The 19,573-nt window shown below is 40.8% G+C and overlaps 1 protein-coding gene across 2 annotated transcripts in view; it reads left to right on the forward strand.

Annotated features, from left to right (window-relative positions):
* The first annotated feature begins 1,117 nt into the window (after nt 1–1,117).
* Nucleotides 1,118–19,573, forward strand: part of rock1 (Rho-associated, coiled-coil containing protein kinase 1) — a 32,327-nt gene continuing 13,871 nt past the window's right edge. The window contains exons 1-9 of one of the 2 annotated variants that reach the window (XM_085139610.1): nt 1,118–2,034; nt 11,569–11,650; nt 13,158–13,258; nt 13,376–13,513; nt 13,665–13,840; nt 14,848–14,932; nt 16,016–16,160; nt 16,250–16,388; nt 16,607–16,698. In XM_085139610.1, coding sequence (XP_084995736.1) covers nt 1,924–2,034; nt 11,569–11,650; nt 13,158–13,258; nt 13,376–13,513; nt 13,665–13,840; nt 14,848–14,932; nt 16,016–16,160; nt 16,250–16,388; nt 16,607–16,698 — 1,069 coding nt within the window. In that variant the 5' untranslated portion in view covers nt 1,118–1,923. The remainder of the gene's footprint in view (nt 2,035–11,568; nt 11,651–13,157; nt 13,259–13,375; nt 13,514–13,664; nt 13,841–14,847; nt 14,933–16,015; nt 16,161–16,249; nt 16,389–16,606; nt 16,699–19,573) is intronic. The other variant, XM_085139611.1, reaches the window with a different exon arrangement.

Below are 19,573 nucleotides of genomic sequence, written 5' to 3' on the forward strand. Positions count from 1 at the left end.
CCTTAAGGACCCCAAAGCGCTTTACACTACATTCAGTCATTCACCCATTCACACACTGGCGATGGCAAGTTACATTGTAGCCACAGCTGCCCTGGGGCGCACTGACAGAGGCGAGGCTGCCGGACACAGGCGCCACCGGGCCCTCTGACCACCACCAGTAGGCAAACATGGGGTTAGTAAACTTGGGGTTAGCCCAAGGATATTTGGCATGCAGCCAGGAGGCAGCCTGGGATCGAACCACCGACCTTCTGATTAGTGGCTGACCTGCTCAGCCACCTGAGCTACAGGTGGCTAGATTATGTCTTTTAACACACTGTTGAACCTCAGCACCACTTATTAAAAGATTTAACCGAGTGTAAGTATATATTTGAGCCTGTATATGTACTTTTGACACTGTGTGGAGTAGAGAAAATCTAAAATAAATTCACATTTGCGCACCCAAGTGTTTCTTTAGATGTATGCTGCTCAACCATTGCACCCTGGAAAAAGAACCATCCAAAGAAATAAGTAAAAGTTCCAAATTGCCATGACAGTTATGGGCAAGATGAGTCTATGTAAACTTTCATAACTGACTGTACATGTTAGTTATGAAAGAATAATTTTGAGAGTGTGTGGTTTTGTTGCGCATAATGTAAGCCAGTGGAGAATAGATTAAGCTAGTTAAAGCTCAGCTTTAACTTAAAAATAACATCAGGAATTTAAAAAAACAAACAAAAAAACAAATAATATAGATTAGTAATAATATAATCATCACAATTAATAAAAGTATTACTAATATATGCTGTTATTATTATTATTATTATTATTATTATTATTATTATTATTATTAATTGTCATATTGTCATAACATTTAGATACAGTGTTTATAGTACTTATGGATATTCGAATGAATGGTTCTGCTGTTTGTGTCGTGACCATTATTTTTTATTAACAGTCTAACCAACAGTATTTCTAAAATAGTATTTTTAAAAAAATAAAAAAAGAACCAAATGGAATCTCTATATATCAACATTAAAGATAAATATTTGTAAACTTAATTTAACTTTATTCTTCCTCAGATGGTAGATTTTCAGTGAGATCATAACGTTTAGGCAACTTTTTAACGTTTGGGAGCAGCAACGTGTTGCCTTCCAGCTTGTGATGTAGACTTGCGCATGCCCAGTACCTGACATTTGAAGTATCTTCTCAGGGGTGTTTGAACAGGAAGGCGGACATATTGGCGAGACTGTTGGAGAAAATCGGGCATCGTCTGCGATTGTTTTCTGAAAAGTAACACACATCAAACCCAATCTGTCTGTATTCCATCTGAGGGATAAAGCAGTTTGGACGGGGAGGCAATCGAGGCTCAGTGACAGCGCACGCAACGCTACGGATGGACTGCCTTTAAACGTTGTAACGACTCCGTCTTTACACTCATCGAAATTTGGAAGAAGCAGAAGTTTTTTTTCCCACCACTTCTACTTTTGAGCTGTCAGATTGGTTTGTCATTTTCTGCAGGGGCCTGGCATAGATATGGGAACCACACAGGACTAGCGTTCCAACAAATTGTGCTTTTTTTCAGAGAGACGGTGCATTCACGTTTTAACTGCCTTTTGTTTGGATGCACCAACATTTTAAGCCCTTATCCTCAGCGGCATCCCACGGAGGCTGACTAATCTGTCGCCGCATTTATCTTTGCCACTAAAGTTGTTTGCCACTCGTACCGGGGACACATACTTCAAATCCGAAAATGTGGCTTTTGCATGTTCAATGCAACCTTAAAGCGTGTGGAAGCTCCAGGAGAACGATGTGTTTTCTTTGAAGTGCGGCGGAAAGTTCAGAAGAAGAAAGGGACATTTGGCTAGCTAGCTAGCTATCGCTAGCTGCTAAAGCTAGCTAGCCACTCGCCATTGGGCTGTTTTTGTTCATAACTCAACGTCGGGAATGAGTTTTGCAGCAAAAATGTCTGCTGGGGATACCATGGAGGCTCGATTTGAAAAGATCGATGCCATGTTGAAAGACCCAAAGTCAGAAATAAACACGGATTGTCTGCTGGTAAGTTTGTAGCATAGTAGCGGGCTAAAGTGGCTGGCGTAGCGATTCAGCCAATTTCGGGGTCAGTGTAGTCCTTGGAGCAGAAATTCTTTCTGAGACCAGCACACTTCATCTTGTCACTGAAGAATTGCTGACACAGAATATACGGACATTTAGTTAGCTTGAACACCTGTGCACTAGCATGTAAAAACTAGGGGTTTTCGGAAAGGAAATTATTTTTAACACCTCCAGATACTTTACAAAATCGAAGGCAAAAACGCACACTATAATAGGGTGGAAATAACAATCTTTAACTGTGGTATTCTGCTAGTTTAAAATAAAAATAACGAATAATTGTAACGTAATGACTAATAAGTTGGACAGATGGCACAGAGACACACACACTTCGTTACAATGTTTTTGTTTTAGGCAAGTTAAAACCCATCAACTGGTGAGTTTCCTGCCTTGCACTGCAAACCGATTGTGATATATATATTTTTGGTCACCAGTGTGCAGCTTAGAGCATTTAAAAGGTGACCAGTTAGATGTGTTGTTTGTTTCAGCTTCATATAAAGTGATAGGCCCTCTTCAAGCCTGTTCTAACCTGCAGAGCTTCAGCTGCATCAGTACACCTGTTGGCTAGAGTTTTTCCTGGCTGCTTCCTGCCTGTGGGTGACAACTCACGAAATGACTCCTATCTTAAAGGAAAGGCGGCTGTTGCCACGTGCTTCAGCCTAGAGCAACACCTTTATTGGTTTTTATTACGTACAGCAGTCCCAGAAACTGACTCATCGTGAGGGGATGTTGTTACGTCGAGGGTGTGTTGATATGAGGAGCGTTTCAGGTTCAGTGACAGCCGTGCTGCGTGTTTTCGCACGGATTTGCGTCTTGGTGACTAAAGAGAGCGGTTGTGCTCAGATGCTTGTTGTGGTAGAATCAAAATGAGTGTAGGTAATCGGCTGGGGGGACGGACGGACTGAATTTCCAGTTACTGACTTAAAACCTATGTTTTGGGTTTTCGTGTCTGACCTACTTTTTTCGCCTTGGGCACACCACTGAAGTGGCAAGAAAAAAACAGTTCCCATATCATTATGTATATCCTAATAGTTCTTGTGGCCACGTGGCTCTTTGATTGATTCCTCTTGACTTTATGATATAGGAGTGGACTAATGTCCTAAACAAATGAAGTAAGGAAAGCCCTATAGGAAAAGGGGCTTGTCCCAAAACCCCACCCACACATCCCAGAGTGTTTGTGTTCAGGGTGCTACAGATAGCGGTCTTTAGTAAAGAAAAAGTTGCTTAGCACTGACCTCCCATCGTGTTGCAGAAAAGGGGCTCTTAAACTCACCTAGAGGTGCACATGCTCTGCATTTCTAATGGCAAAAAGCTGTGGGGACTGTTCCCACTGGCAGCCTCACACACAAGGGTGTTGTTCGGTTTTTTTTTCTTTTTCTTCCCCTCTCTGCAATCGCCCCTGATCAATGAATGGAGGCCTTTTGCTGAGGCGCTCTCTGCCACCATGCAACTCCACCCACAGCTTAATAAAATTCCATGCTAATCAAATAACCTCTTGTCTTTGACTGGCCTGGAGTTCCCTGTGTGTCCCAGAGCCATTCTGCATGTCTGGAGAGTTGAGCCCAAGCAGGCAGCTCTGAGGTAGCTGGGTGTGGGCTCTGCTCTCTACCCATAAACCAAAATTATGTGGACTGAAGACTCATGTTTCTGAGGGCTGTGAATCAGGACATTTAACGCATGAAGCAGCCAACATGCTTGGCTATGAGTAATAGGCTCCATCAGAATGCACAATGCAAGCCTTTTACTGGCTGTGTTTCTGTACCTGCCATAGCACTCTGAAGTATAGGACCATTGGGATTACACATTTCCCTTATAGGAGCTTGGCCTGTGATATGTGTGATGGTGACATTTGGCCTGTACCTTAGTGCTCAGCTCTGGGCTTGCATAACCATTCACTGTTCTCCAGTCCTGCTGCCCTTATCTTCACCCGCTAAATAAATCCTGCTCAGAGTGAAGAGAGCCTTATCTAGATGGGCAGCCCCCTCCCCAATCATTGTGCTCTACATTGGCTTCTACAGAGCCAATCTGAACAGACAGAATTCCTGACATTGTAATGTGAAAGCTCAGTTGCCATTAAAGGTCTAAGCATTGTTAATATATTTTATTCTTCTGTCAACCAGCAATGACTGGTTTGTATCGAAGTCTTTAGAAAAATTAAAATTGGTTGTGTATTTGTCAAAGTACTGAAAAATGTCCCAGGCACCCTCGCACTTGGCGCTAGAGTATTAAAGTGGAGTCTGTTTATCATCTAGTGCATTATAATAAATGAATCGATGTGTTAGGACTCGCTGTGAGCGATAATTGAGGTGCACTACATAAAGGCTTCCTGCCATCGTCTTTGTTCTTCCTTTGACACTTGGACTACGTCAGCGCCTCTGAGTTTGATCCCTCTTTCATCTGTTATTTGGGCTTTAAATCTGTAATAAGAGTAATTACAGGAAACGGCAAGGCCAATAAACCAGATTCATACGATGGCGACTGTGCGAGTACTGCACGTCAGGGTGGATGCTCTGACTTTGATTTAGAGTGTGAGCTAAAATCACAAATTCTGCATATATTTCAGTTCGTGTAGGAGATAGCAATAGATAAATTAGCTTTGTGGTGAGATTCCTATACATTTAAATTTTACATCAGTGAAGTTCTGATATAAACTGGTGTATGAGACACAGAGATCTATTTTGTTGAAATCACATTTGGAGGTCAAAATGTTTTTTCTACTTAGTTTAGATTTAGTCTTAAAACATCAGAATTGAGTGAGTGATTCTTATGCCTTATAATGAAATGATAAAGAAACTTTGGTATAAAAACAGCTGGTGTGAAAACTTGTATTTTTTGTTTAAGTCCAATTCGGACTAAGGTCTAATGCTGGATATATCCCAATTAAGTGAAACTATCATACAATAAAATGAGGCCTTATAGAAGCTTACCTTGAAAAACAGTTGTTCTGAGCGTCTAGCATAAAAATGTTTGTGGCCTGCGTTCTGATTTCCTTGCATGGTTGATTTGCCAAGGCCCAACTTTTGAAAAACAGCCAGTGAATCCTTGTCCTGCCTTCACGACCTTTGCCTTTAATGGACCTGCTCTGCCTCTTAAGGTGTTGTCTTGCACTGATAATGCAGCAAAATTCTGTGTCGTTCTAGATTTACCGGAGATTTTTTGACAGGAGGACATAATACTCACCCTTTTGTGGTGTTCTCAGTTAGCATATAGGCCCGTGTAAGGGGTAAATGACAGGGCAAGATTTTCCAGGCCATTGTTATCAGGATATACCAGTCCTCTAAGCTACTTCTGTTTTGTGTTAGTCAACCAAAACAAACTGTGCTGCGTAATGACCTTTCATTCTAAACCACAGCATCACATGTGCCATTTATCTGTTGAACATTTGTTAATTGTGACAAATATATACTATCAACAAAATCAGTCTTTTCACTATGAGGGCGACACTGGTGAATGCAGGAACCTTGAATGCACCACCGGTTGTTTTTGCATCTGCTCTTTCTCACAGCTGCATCCCCTGCAGGGCTAATGTAACTCTGACAAAAAGTAATGCAGTGGCCGTATTTTCATGGGGGCAATCACCTACGGCATTCATTTAAGTTTGATTTGTCCATTGCTCCCCGGAAGTAAGAAAAGTATTTAAGTAAGGTATGTAATACTTTGGAAGATGCACACGAAATGTGTGGGCTCTGTTGATTTGTTTTGAATTTAAAACAAAGCAACACCCGTTCGGAGCTTTTTTGATAATGAACTGCATCGTCTTGATTTGGAAAACATATTTGTGGTGAAGGTTACGGTCAGCATTTCATCTACCCCTATTGTCAGAAGGTTCAGGGCTGTCAGTTGTAAACTGCTCTCCTCAGCTATTCAGTTATGGGAACAACAATTGACTGAGCTATTTGTAGCAGTGCTTTCCCTCAACTGACTGATTATGTGCAGGAATGCATACTAAAATGGTCCAATCTTTTAAAATTGAACTCCTCTTTCTTTTTTTGTTTCTTTGAAATGAGCCCATTCAGAATCTGTCTTCTTTACTAAGGGCTAAAATGCCCGTTGGGCGCTCCTGCGTACATAGTGGTCGATATTCTCTCCTTTAATGAACTGGTCATTTGCTGGCGTGTGCCGTGCAGGCAGAGGAGCACAGTTTTGCTTGAGAATCCACCGCTCAGTCATTGGAAACCAGTGAGCGATGGCCACTGTTGGAATTACTCCATTGTACTTTCACATGAAAGCTTTTGTGACAGTAATTCTCGCTCACTGGGACCTCATAAGAAACTCAAATACCCCTGTTTTGCCACTCCTGGGCTTACTGTCACAGCCATTTATCCAGCAGAGTTGTTAGATATGCAGTCTTTCAAGGTACATGGGATTTCCTGTCAGTAGATATTATCTGCAGCCAGAGTGTGTAAGAAGTAGTCCAGACAAAGTGCTTGGTTAGAAAAACTCCAGCTAGAGTCTCAGTGGTGGTTTCTAAGTGTACTAGAGGGATCAGCGTTAACTCTCTTGGAATGTTTTTACCTGAGAGGAAGTGATGTGTTATTTCATGCTTTGAATGGCTTCACTGGTTTGTATGATCACATTCACGTTTACACGGGCACACCCCGCTGTGGAATAGGCTGTCTGCTCAGCTGCTCACATGTGGAAAGCATATTGTCTTGAAGAGGTGGCAGAAAAGGACGTGAGAAGAAGGGCTCAACTTGGGCCAGTCCACATGCCTTGCGCTGGCATGCTGAGAGGGGATGATGTGGCCGAGTCGCTCATGGAAATTTTAACTCAGACTTTAATGTCTGGAAAAGAGCTTGTGTGTGTGTGTATTTTTATCCCTTAAGGATTAAGATATAAAGGAAATAATTATCATATGTAATGTCAGCCAATGCATTGGTGTGTTCCGTATAACCATACATTTTTAAAAATTATTTATTTTAAACATAACTATCGCATTTCATGAATAGGGCGATGAGACAGTTTTTCATATGATTAGTTAGTAATCCCAGGGATGTGTCACCCACTGGCTGAAGCAGCATCAGCAGAAACTTCAAGCTCTGGTTTGTTTTCCTTGCAATTTTTCCCAAGACTGCCACATAATAAAACATCCTGTGCACGGCTACTGCCCAGCCCCTTTCGAGCTGAGTTAATCGTATTTGTGATTTTCCTTATAACATAGATTGCAGGCACATCTTGTTAAGTTCATAGCAGCATATAATCTCAGTAATTGTATCATTTGAATTAATAGTGTCACATTTTTGCCTTTTGGCTGAAGGCTATGATAACAACTTGGATCCTTGGTGTTAATTTATAGTGTGCGTGCACCTTTTTTCATTCGGTTTGCCTGGAAAGTGGTCATTACTGCAAAGTATTCTAAATTATTCATGATGAAAAAAGTATTTCAAGTATTCCTGTACTAACAGCCTCATATTTGGCACTGTAGCCTGGAGCAGAGTTTGCAATGAAAACTGTATTGCAAATAGGAATTTAATATGCAGACACCAAACAGGCAATAGGAGCTGATTGAAATCCACTAGGTGGTCTTTGTGTGTCTATTGTTTGAGTTGATGATTTTCATCTGAAAGAAAACAGACTCGCATAAATGGGTTGATCCAAGTTCAAGGGATATCTTCCAGCGGTATTTTCCAAACTCCATTCACGCCAGGCGTTGCAGTGTTTTTTTTTTTTCTCTCCTCAGCAGCACAGCTGTGTAGGTGAAACGGTGATAATACTTTGGAAGCATTACAATCCACATTAGTTCAGAGAGCTGGCAACAGCAAAAGCCCCGATAATGTAAAGCACTTCTCAGATTCTGACAGTTTTCTTTGAAATTGCCTATCATGACATGCACTGTTAAGCTACACAAGTCTTGGTGCCTCTCCAATGTGCAGGAAGCTGCAACTGGCTATTGGTATTGGCTGAATATAAAAATCACTGGTGGTCCTCTTGATGCATGTTATTAAAGGTTGTGACAAAATCGTGACAAAAACGACTCCTGCTTGGCCGTCTTACATGTATGTGCAGGTGATCTGGATGCTCTGCTCTGCTGTAGTCGGCACAGTCTAACCTCTCTACGCTGTGGTATAAATGGTTATGTTAACGTGTGTGTTTGTGTGGTGTTGCTGAAAAGCTGAATAAGTGAATAAAAAAAAAAATCTGTTTAAGTTTCTTTTCTGCTAATATTTATATTTCCCCAAGTTCTTCTGTCAGCGAGTTGCGTATTCTATTTCAACCCTGCCATGTTGGATTAAACCTGGTGGTAGTGTGGTTGTGTATGAAGTTAAGGTAGCCCTCTAGCTTATAGTGGATCTTCAGAGCAAAACAAGTGCCACTGTCCACGCCACTATCAGAATAAGACTGAAGCGAAGGGCTCTTAACAACTTTGCTCCTATTAAAAGACAGCTCTCAACTTCTCCACTTTGACAGCTGGCCAAGAAGGCTTTTACCTCAGCAAACAGACTAGGGCTTCAACAATTCATCAAATAAATCGATTTATAACAAAAAATTCCTCAGTGTAAATGTTTTTGCTTCGACGCGCAGTTTAACTTTGTAGCCCTCAGCTGTCACCATGTAAGTAGTTAAACATGTAGCCGAATTTTGTCTACATACACAAAGCGCGTAGCCGCTACTGAGACGGTAAACTCGAATGGAGTGAAACAAAAGTGTCCGAAACTGCAGCAATTGCCATAATAACCTTTACGGGGAAAAAGTTGGCAGGAGTCACGTGGCGAGAATCGAACCACCTCTTCAGCAAGCTCTAATGTGAAGAAAAGTGAATTTTGTAGCAAACCCCCATTTCCACCACATTTGTTTTACACAGTAAAATATCTGCAGTAAAGCTGTAGAAGTTAAAATTAAAGTGTATGCAGATGAAATTTGAACTTAGTCTAATATGATGTTTAAATTGCTGAGGGAAGACTGCAGTCGTCCTATAATCGATTACGAAAATAATCGGTAGCTGTAGCCCTAAAACTGCCGTTTGTTGTGATAGGTTGTTAAAGTAGTTCCATTTTTTTCCCTTCATGGTACGTGCAAAATCATGCATACAGGAAATCACTCGTACACTGTTGTGTTGCTTTACAATTTTATTTTGACTACACTTACCTGGTTGGTCATCCTACTTCCTCTATCGCTCATGAGTGGAAGGCCATTAATTCTAGGTTCTGTTGTATATCAATGCATAAACATCCATTAGGGGTATTTAATGTTGCTAAACTACCTTATTTATTAATAGTTTGCCAGTTGATTAAAATGCCATCTATATTGTTCCTCCTGGTACGTCTATATCAGCTTGCCCTCAGTTTCTCTCTCTATGAGGATAGGTGACACCACAGCAAACATGCAAATGCCGAAATTCAAACACTGATGCTCACAGCCAGTGCTGGTCATTTAGACTTTATCAAACTGACATCATTATTTTGTTTGTTAATCAGTTAGCTTTCACATTCTTGTTTCATGATTTTATCCTATATTGTATTTGTATTTGCCCTACCTGGCTCTGTTATTGCTCTGGTGTTTCCTTAGGATGGCTGGCTTTTCTTTGTTGCTTCCTTTATTTGTTCTCCTATTGGGCTAGCTAGCACAACATGCACCAGCTCTCTCCACTCCCTCTGCCTTTCCGTCATAGTGTTTTACAGTTGTGCTGATGATTGAAAATGAGGCTCTCTATGTGACTCTGCACTTGGGATAGATTATTATTATTATTTCTCTTTCCTCTCCTTCACTTTTTTGTTGAGAACTTGCTTGGCCACATAACTAAAATAGCTCTCTGACGTGTACAGTCCTGTTGAGGAATGTTACTGTGGCTGTCCAGAGTTTTCTGCGGCAGGAAGTTATGCAAACGTGCATTGCTGAGCGCAAAGCCTTGTGATTAAGGTCCTGAAGGACTCAGTTCTTCAGCATTTTTTTTCCCCAGTGTAAGCTGGCTGGATACTATATGGCTCAAAGGGCGTCTTTCTTTTCCCCCTCCCAGCCTCTTCTGTAAATACTCTCTCCTGAATGTTGACTTCTGAAGGTTTCTAAACTGAGCAGAAGAGCTTCCAACTTATTAGTTTTCCAGTGTTCTGTCCTGGTAAAATTTGAAGTTGTTTTTCTTCTTCCTAACAACCATTCTACATCCTAACAACCATTCTACACCTTTTACTTTTTCCTTTTCCCCTCCCACCTGCGTTTTCCTTGTACTGCCCATCCTGCAGGGCACTTGCTTGTTTTATGTCTGTGTCCTCCACTGTTGAGCAGAAACAGCAGAGTGACTTAAGAGGATTCCCAAGCTGCTGATTCACCATGTGTCATCATTGCTTTGCTCAGAGAAACACAAAGACACTGCTGGAATGACAAGATTTCATGCTATGATGGAAAGTTCAGAGATGATTTGGCCAATAAATACATTTTATTGCATATTTTAATTGTAGCTCTTACCAGCTTTATAGTGGAACATGTACCTCTGACCTTTTTAAAGGAAAGCATATGTAGGTTAGCCCACCCCTTGAAAACATCTGGCTCACACCTGCGCGAGGGACTGCATAACAGTTGACGTACATTCGAGGGTTTGTGTGCCCGTCTTTTTTTCAGCCATTCTGGATTATGGAAGATTAGATTAAACCCTGCCAGTGGCACTTGTGCTGTAGCCTAGCCGAAGGCAAGACTGTTTCTCTGCATGTTTATAGTTCTTGAAATCACAAAATTTTACTGTAAACAAAATGGCAATGAATACTTTATGTCTGTTTATTTTATTTGCTTTCAATCATTGATCCAAGTCGTACCCTAACAGAGATGATGGTAATCAAGTTATGACTCCATGGAGGGCCAGGAACATCGCTGTAATGGCCATGATAGGGAAGTGTCCAGTCGTCATTACTTACCATATATTTCTTAGGTTCTTTTGACATTTAGCTTTTTTGCATCAGTGATGCTGCAACTGCTTATACAAACTTGTGATGTCAGTTTGGAATAATATACTTGTTGCTTAAAAAGACAAAAGCTAAAAAAAAGTCATTGCATTCATTTATAGATGGCAAAAATTGTATTGACAAAAGATAATGTTTTTGAATTCACTATGTTGGTGCTAAACATTATGGATGCAAAATTCTCGTCTGATTCCAATTCTGATGTTTAAAGTTGCAATTTGGTAGAGAGCTCCCTGTGTCTTCACATTTGAAGCTGGAACAGAAAAGCTCTCGGCCATTGGTTGATGTCATAACATGTGCAGTTACTGGCCGATAACTTGGTGCATCCCCGTCGTAAGTGTCATGCAATATGCAAGCCATGCTTTTTAAAACTTTTTTTTGTTTTGTTTTGTTTTTCAACAAAATGCTGAAGTGCTCCCAGCAGCAACATGATCCAGACTGGAAGCCAACTGCCAGTGTTATGCAGACATTTCTGCACAGAGCGGTTCCACAGTTCGCTTTTCTCATGCCGTGTGAGATGATGGATCTGTGACGTTGTAGCAGCCTTTTAATTTTGCTTTCATGCATGGTCACCCTTCTGCTTTTCTTCCAGGATGGCTTGGATGCACTGGTATATGACCTTGACTTCCCCGCCCTGAGGAAAAACAAGAGCATTGACAACTTTTTGAATAGATGTAAGTACACTGCATCAAGCTTTCCCCCTTATGAGAGCTCCCTGTGTCTTTCTCATTAACTATTTGTGTTCACAGTTATGTATGGGTATAAGCCTAGACTCGGGGAGGGGGGAGGAGCAGTTTTTTGGGTCACGGCGTGTATGTGGGCTTGGACACAATAGGTGTCTGCTGCTTAGTGTCCCCAACAAAGGGGCTTTCATAAATGGTTGGTGACCCGCCTGATGTCTGTCAAGGCTGGCTTCTCTTTTTCACTGTCCCCAGAATGGGGAAGCTGCTATAAATATGATGGAAAAAAAAATCTATAAATCAAAGGTTTCTCTCTTTCCTTAATGTATCTGGTCAAACGCTCTTAATATATGGGACAATGGTGAGTTATAGCGTGTACCCCAGAATTTGCACTCATGTACTCATACTGTATTGATCATGTGGTGGATTTTTTGGGATCTCAAGTGTCCATCTTAATGCATCAGAAATGCATGAGATACTGCTAAGATTGTGCAGGATATTAATGTCATGGTGCATGCCGTAACTTTTTGTGCATTCTTAACAGGGTTTTTTTTTTTTTTTAAGTTTTGAGGACAACTAGAATATAACGTGTCATATTTGAATATCAAGTGACCTACTGTAAACCCCTAGGCAAAAACTGCCATTAGGCATCTTCTCAATTACTCTTGGTTCCGTACTTTCGTGAAAGGCATTGATGGATATGGAATAATGGCGCTATCTACCAAGACAGTGATCTTCAGTAGCATGACTTGCCTGAAGCACTTCTAGCTCTGAATCCCCAGCCATGCATTGTGGTTTGCACCACAATCAAATCAGCTGTTTGCTCTACTGTATGTATGCCAAGACCTACTGACATTAATCCATCACCCGGCCTCGTGAGCAGATATACTCACACAGTATATTATCTATAACAGTAACTGGAGTTCCTATTTGTTGCATTTCTAAACATGTTTTTTTATGTCTTCAGGGTTGCCTGGGATTTTTCAAGTAGGGATCATGATCCCAGAAACTCATGCGTGGTGGAAATGACTCACAAATGTTCTTATTCTAATAGCTTAGTACTTTCTTTTTATTTTTAGATCACTTGAACTTGGATGCCCCCCCCCGCACCCCGCTTTTCCATGCATTCCCGTGCTAGTTGTGAGTCATGTGAATTGAAAATTATCCCACTAGTACTGCTTTGACCAAATTTGGCTGAACAGTGGATACTGACTCCCCAAGGGGAGCTAGAATTATTACATCAGGGAGAGGCCAACTCTCAGTAAGCAACAAACTTTCCCTAAACGGCGTCACTCAGCTGTGCAGTTGCAGTACGCTGTCAACTTGTTCTGCTTTGCTTGCCAACAATGTGGATGTCCTATGAAAGTAACCCCTGAGATTGCATAAACATTGTGATCCCTCAGTGATGGAGATACACCTTCTCTCAAAGGTCAACACCATAACAAGAGCTTTGTGCATTTCTCCTGGTAACTTTGCATGTTTTTTTTTCTTCCCCCCCCAGACAAAGAGACAATTAGTAAAATTCGTGATCTGCGAATGAAAGCGGAGGACTATGAGGTGGTTAAAGTTATTGGGAGGGGTGCATTTGGAGAGGTGCAGTTGGTAAGAATGCCATTCTGTCTTTTTATTTCTTTATTTCTTTGAATAGCACAGTAGCTATAAATGTAGCACATTGATGAATAAGTCTGACTTGATTGCTGCCTCATTATCGTTTTTCAGGTAAGACATAAAGCGACAAGCAAAGTATATGCCATGAAGCTGCTGAGTAAGTTTGAGATGATCAAGAGGTCAGACTCTGCTTTCTTCTGGGAGGAGAGGGACATCATGGCTTTTGCCAATAGTTCATGGGTCGTTCAGGTATGATGGGACAGAGGAGTGTCTAAACATGCAGTTATTAGTCAGACATGGTTCAGACCACATAAATCCAGCCTCATTCATGTGTCTGACATAAATTGTTGGGATACTTTTGAATCCTTTTCCTAATTGTTTGAATTCTGTCCTTCTACAGCTCTTTTTTGCATTCCAAGATGACCGCTACCTCTACATGGTGATGGAGTACATGCCTGGTGGTGATTTGGTAAACTTGATGAGCAACTATGACGTCCCAGAGAAGTGGGCTCGCTTTTACACAGCCGAGGTAGTCCTGGCCCTGGATGGAATCCACTCTATGGGCTTCATTCACAGGTGACAGTACAACATTTGTATTTTTCTTTGTTCGTGGTATTCATATATGTTGAAAAAGAAGCTATTTTTGTTATTTAAAAAGACTTATTAACGTTACATCGTCATTTCTAGTTCTGCTTTTTTTTCCCCACAATGCATTTTTTCCCGTTGTAATTGTGTGAGATTTGTAGCGGGATAAAAAAACAAACAAAAACAAAACATTTTTCCACACTGTCAGCTTCATTTTGCTTTCTAATATGTAAAAGATTGCTAAAGATAAGTTGGGTAGACATGCACTGTTTTGTTTTTTGCTTGTTTTTTTTCTCATGGCATCCAGTGCAACAAACATGTTTGCCAATGTGTGAAATGGTGTGGGCCAGAGGGAGCTTTATATAGTCAATAGCAGAGCAACAAGTATGGCATGCATCTGAACATCAAATTGTTTCTCCACACAACAGCCCTGAAGCACTTTGAGTTCATAACATTACTGGGTACAGTGGTGGTATTTTTTTTCCATCAGTTTTCTTCTAATTGGAGTAAAACATTTTTTAGATGGATATATCCTTTATTAATCCTTTTGCAGGAAATCACATTTCCACGGCAGCTTTAACCCAGACATTACACAACACATCCCAAACAGCAAAACAATGTTAATTTCTAATAAAGTTAACGTTATTGCATTAAATGGTCTTATAACAGCTTGTATAAAGGATTTCCTGACGTACTCAGATTTGCACGATGTGCAGAGAAACATGAACACTATTCTCATTAACAGCTGCCCACATACCTCATGCCATCTGATCTGTCGCTGCTACAGCGTTCAGACAGATCTGACTGTGTTGTTTTTTGTTTTGTTTCTCTAACCTTAACGCTAATGCCCATGCATCGGCTCAGCATGAGAACGCCGCTGAAGCCTTTGAATGTTTTGGATGAGTTTAGTTTCCTTGTGATGCGTGTGTTTGATTTGGATGTTTTTATTGGCGTTGTGCTTGAACTGATGTCTAATGATGTTTTTTTTGTTTTCTCAGAGATGTCAAGCCTGATAACATGTTGCTTGACAAAGCAGGCCACTTAAAGCTCGCAGATTTTGGGACCTGCATGAAAATGAACAAGGTATCAGATTCACTTTCTTTCAACACGGCCATATTGTCAGATCATGTTGAAAAGATTATTTTTAAAATTTCCGTGTCTCAAGTTAATGCTGCTCAATTATAGTGAGAATCCCAGTCATGATTATTCTGGTCTGTATTTTAATCTTGATTATTGAGCAATATTAGACATTATCTTAACAAAGAGTATGGAGTTACTGAACTTTAAGAATGTGTCCTTGTATAAGGAAAAATGAGGTGGAGGTGTCGAGGTGGTTTTTTTGGGGACCAGTTATGAATTTATTGTCAGATCTTTAGCTCAGCACCTGTTGATTAATTGTTTACTTTGAGAGAGGGGAAAATTCTAACTTGGAAAGCTGGGAGGCGGTTTTGTTGCCAGAAAGATGTGAATAATGCTTTAGATTATTTGCAGCTCATACTCGACACCTCAACATTTTTATAAAAATCTCATAAATCTACTTTAAGAGTTTTACTTCAAGATAGATCTCGAGGAGTTAAAGATTAATCGCTGAGTTTAAGTGTCTGGACATAGCTGGCATATAAATAACACTGCAAGAAGAGTATTTGTATTGTTATCATAATTTTGTTTTGATCTAATTGTTGAAAGCCAAAATTGTAATTTAGGTTAAAATCTGATAAATCACTTAGTCGTTGTTCTCATCCACTTTTATAGAATTAAATAAACAACAACAGTAATAATAGTAATTACTGGGATGGCAGGTTGGCTGTAGCTCAGTAGAGCTGGTCATTTATTGATTGGAAGGTTGGTGGTTTGATTCCTGGCTCTCCAGTCTGCATGCCAAATATCTTTGGGCCAGATGCTAACCCCATATTGATCTCTGACGCATCTATCGGAGTATGAGTCTGTGTGAATATTAGCTAGAAAGTACTTAAGCATAGAAAAAGTGCTTAAGTGCTTATATGAATGGGTGAATGAGGCATCTTGTGTAAAGTGCTTTGAGTGCTCTGGCAAAGTGAAAAGGTGCTATATAAGAATGAGTCTATTTACCATTTCCCTGTAATAATGATCATTTTTTTGAAGTAAAGTGTTGGAGTTGTTAATGTTGATGATGCTCGTGCCCTTCAGGACGGTATGGTACGATGTGACACAGCAGTGGGAACTCCAGACTACATTTCACCTGAGGTACTGAAATCCCAAGGAGGAGATGGCTATTATGGCAGAGAGTGCGACTGGTGGTCAGTGGGAGTGTTTCTGTACGAAATGTTAGTTGGTGAGTATTTGCATTGAAAGATGACTTATTTTACTTATTTAGAGCCAGACATATTACTTACCTGTTGCTCTCGTTTGTCCCGTGCATAGGCGACACTCCTTTCTATGCAGACTCACTAGTGGGGACCTATAGCAAAATTATGAACCACAAGAATGCGCTGACCTTCCCTGATGACAGCGACATATCCAATGACGCCAAGAATCTGATCTGTGCTTTCCTGACCGACAGGTTAGATGGCCACAGACCGAGCAGCGAATCACAAAGCTTTTTGTCTGAAATCCTTTTCTTTGCATGAATTGTTTTCAGATGTAGAGAGCCCTCTGTGAAAAAAAAATCTTAATAGCAGAGATAATGGCGCTCTTTGCATTCAGATACTTGCTGTGTTCTGCTGACATTACCATACAGAATTGCTGAAATGACTAAATTTCTCCTCCTGACCCCCACAGGGAAGTTCGACTTGGCCGTAATGGTGTAGATGAAATCAAGAGGCATCCCTTCTTCAAGAATGACCAGTGGACGTGGGACAACATCAGAGAGAGTACGAATGTTTTCACTCTTAATGTTAAGGATTATTTTCACAACTCCATTTTAATTTGGCTGCGGCTCACTGTTATTGCAATCATGGATCCTGCGATCATGTTTTCCATTTGACCTACTGCAGACAGTTGCAGGAAATTCTTGTAGACGAGCCATTCATTCAGTATCCTTTCTAAGACTAAACGTGATTCCTGCTCAGAGTAATAACTTGCAGCGCAGCATTTTTGAGGCCAACAATGGGGAAAGCAGTTTAAAGCAAATGTTAATGCGCTGGGATTGACACTGGAGCAAAGAGAGATTAGAAATGTAGTGTTAAATCCACTAGCTATAGTCGGTACTTTACTGGCTTTATATTTAATACTTTACTAGGCTGAAGTCAGCACTTTGTTGCCACCCCCACCCCGTTCGTGTATCAGGGGCTGACCAGCTCTACTAGCTGGCTGCTTTCCCTTGTTTTTAAGAGGGTCTCCAAAGAAAGAAACAAGTCAGTCTGGAGGGGGAAAAAGATAATTATATCATAATTACAGCAGATTTAAATATTTATAATATACCACAGTGATAAGAAGAAGCCAAGAAATTTGTTTTGGTTTGGGGTAACTGACTATATAAATGACTTAGTTTGCATGTATTATTTAAAAAAAAAAAAAAAAATGAACATTTTAGTTTTTAAGCTTTTGCACAAAAATAGGCTTACTTTGCTTCAGTATGTACTAGCCACTAGCCATAGCCTTAATTTCAGTAGAAATTAATACTGAAATATCATGATTCCTAACAGTTAAAACATTAAATGCAAGCTCTTTAAATACTGATCATAGTGTTAACATTGACTTCATCAGCTTTTTTAATCAGTTGTACAGGATAAGTCTTTGTGAACATTATGTGTTTCTAGCCTGAAACTATCATTTCAGGTTATAAATGTATACAGGGTGGGCCATTTATATGGATACACCATAATAACATGGGAATGGTTGGTGATATTAAAGTCCTGTTTGTGGCACATTAGTACATATGAGGGGGCAAACTCCTCAAGATGGGTGGTGACCATGGTGGCCATTTAGAAGTCGGCCATTTTGGATACAACTTTTGTTTTTTCAATACGAGGAGGGCCATGTGACACATCAAACTTATTGGTAATGTCACAAGAAAAACAATGGTGTGCTTGGTTTCAACATAACTTTACTCTTTCATGAGTTATTTACAAGTTTCTGACCACTTATAAAATGTGTTCAATGTGCTGACCATTGTGTTGGATTGTCAATGCAACCCTCTTCTCCCACTCTTCACACACTGATAGCAACACCACAGGAGAAATGCCAGCATAGGCATCCAGTATCCGTAGTTTCAGGTGCTGCACATCTCGTATCTTCACACCTAGGGATGGGTATCGTTTAGGTTTTATCCAATACCGGTGCCAAACCGGTACTTTTGAAGCGGTGCCGGTGCTTAAACGGTGCTTGAACCGGTGCTTAAAGAATGGAGAACACAAAATTGGTCCAAAAACCTCTCATGTTCAGCTGTTTTTTTGTAAAAAGATAACGATGTTAGCCTTTTCTGCAGCTATAGGGCATATATGGTATCACTCTTGGCTGGAAGCAGGGCTTAAACAATGGAAAAAACAAAAACTTTGTCCAAAAACCTCTCATGTTTAACTGTTTTCCACTTTTTCTTTGGTCATTTTAGCCTTTTTAGCCAGGGTGAAGGGAGTATCTGCCATCAAACAAGAAGACAGCCGCATGTAACTACGATGGTGTTTGCTAGTTTACCTTACATGCATTAATTTAATAACGTGGTTAGCCTACTCAACGTAAATTATACACGAACAACATTAAGCTACTCACGCAGAGAAGAACGGCTGCTGCTGCCATCATCATCCTCATCATTTCTGCTACACTGGCAGGGCTAGGGGCCAGGACTCTACTCTTCGGCTTTTTGGGGGATGTTGCAAACTCCGGGTCCGATAACAGCCACCACACCCGCAGTAGATGTGCTCGGTGTGAGGTCTCGCAGCAAGCTATCAAATACGGCGCATTTTTCGGCTTTTTAAAAAAACGCTATGCATCGCCAGGTGTTTCATCGGATTTGAGGTGTTACCTCCTTTGCACAGTATCACCTTAAAGCACTTGTTGCAGGCTGCTGAGTTTGCATCTTTTGCTGTGAAGTACAGCCAGACTTTTGACCGCTTCGCCTTGGGCATTTTTAATCTGTAGCTCTGCTCTAAAAGAACGTACGTACCTGGACCCGCCTACTATCCTCGGAAACGTAAAATGATTGGCTAGAATTCAAAGTGTATCACATCTCAGGAAAAAAAAGCACCGAAATAAAGCACGGAAATGTGCGCTGCTTTTCGGTCTGGTTACTACCGTTTATGTCAGAACCGGTGCCATCATGGCACCGGACACCGGTACCCATCCCTATTCACACCATAGACAATTGCCTTCAGATGACCCCAAAGATAAAAGTCTAAGGGGGTCAGATCAGGAGACCGTGGGGGCCGTTCAACTGGCCCACAACGACCAATCCACTTTCCAGGAAACTGTTCATCTAGGAATGCTCGGACCTGGCACCCATAATGTGGTGGTGCACCATCTTGCTGGAAAAACTTAGGGAACGTGCCAGCTTCAGTGCATAAAGAGGGAAACACATCATCATGTAGCAATTTCAAATATCCAGTGGCCTTGAGGTTTCCATTGATGAAGAATGGACCCACTATCGTTGTGCCCCATATACCACACCAAACCATCACTTTTGTTGTTCCAACAGTCTTCGAGGGATCCATCCAATGTGGGTTAGTGTCAGACCAATAGCGGTGGTTTTCTTTGTTAACTTCACCATTCACATAAAAGTTTGCCTCATCACTGAACAAAATCTTCTGCGTG

Source organism: Neolamprologus multifasciatus, chromosome 18, assembly GCF_963576455.1.
Source record: "Neolamprologus multifasciatus chromosome 18, fNeoMul1.2, whole genome shotgun sequence".
Lineage (NCBI taxonomy): Eukaryota > Metazoa > Chordata > Actinopteri > Cichliformes > Cichlidae > Neolamprologus > Neolamprologus multifasciatus.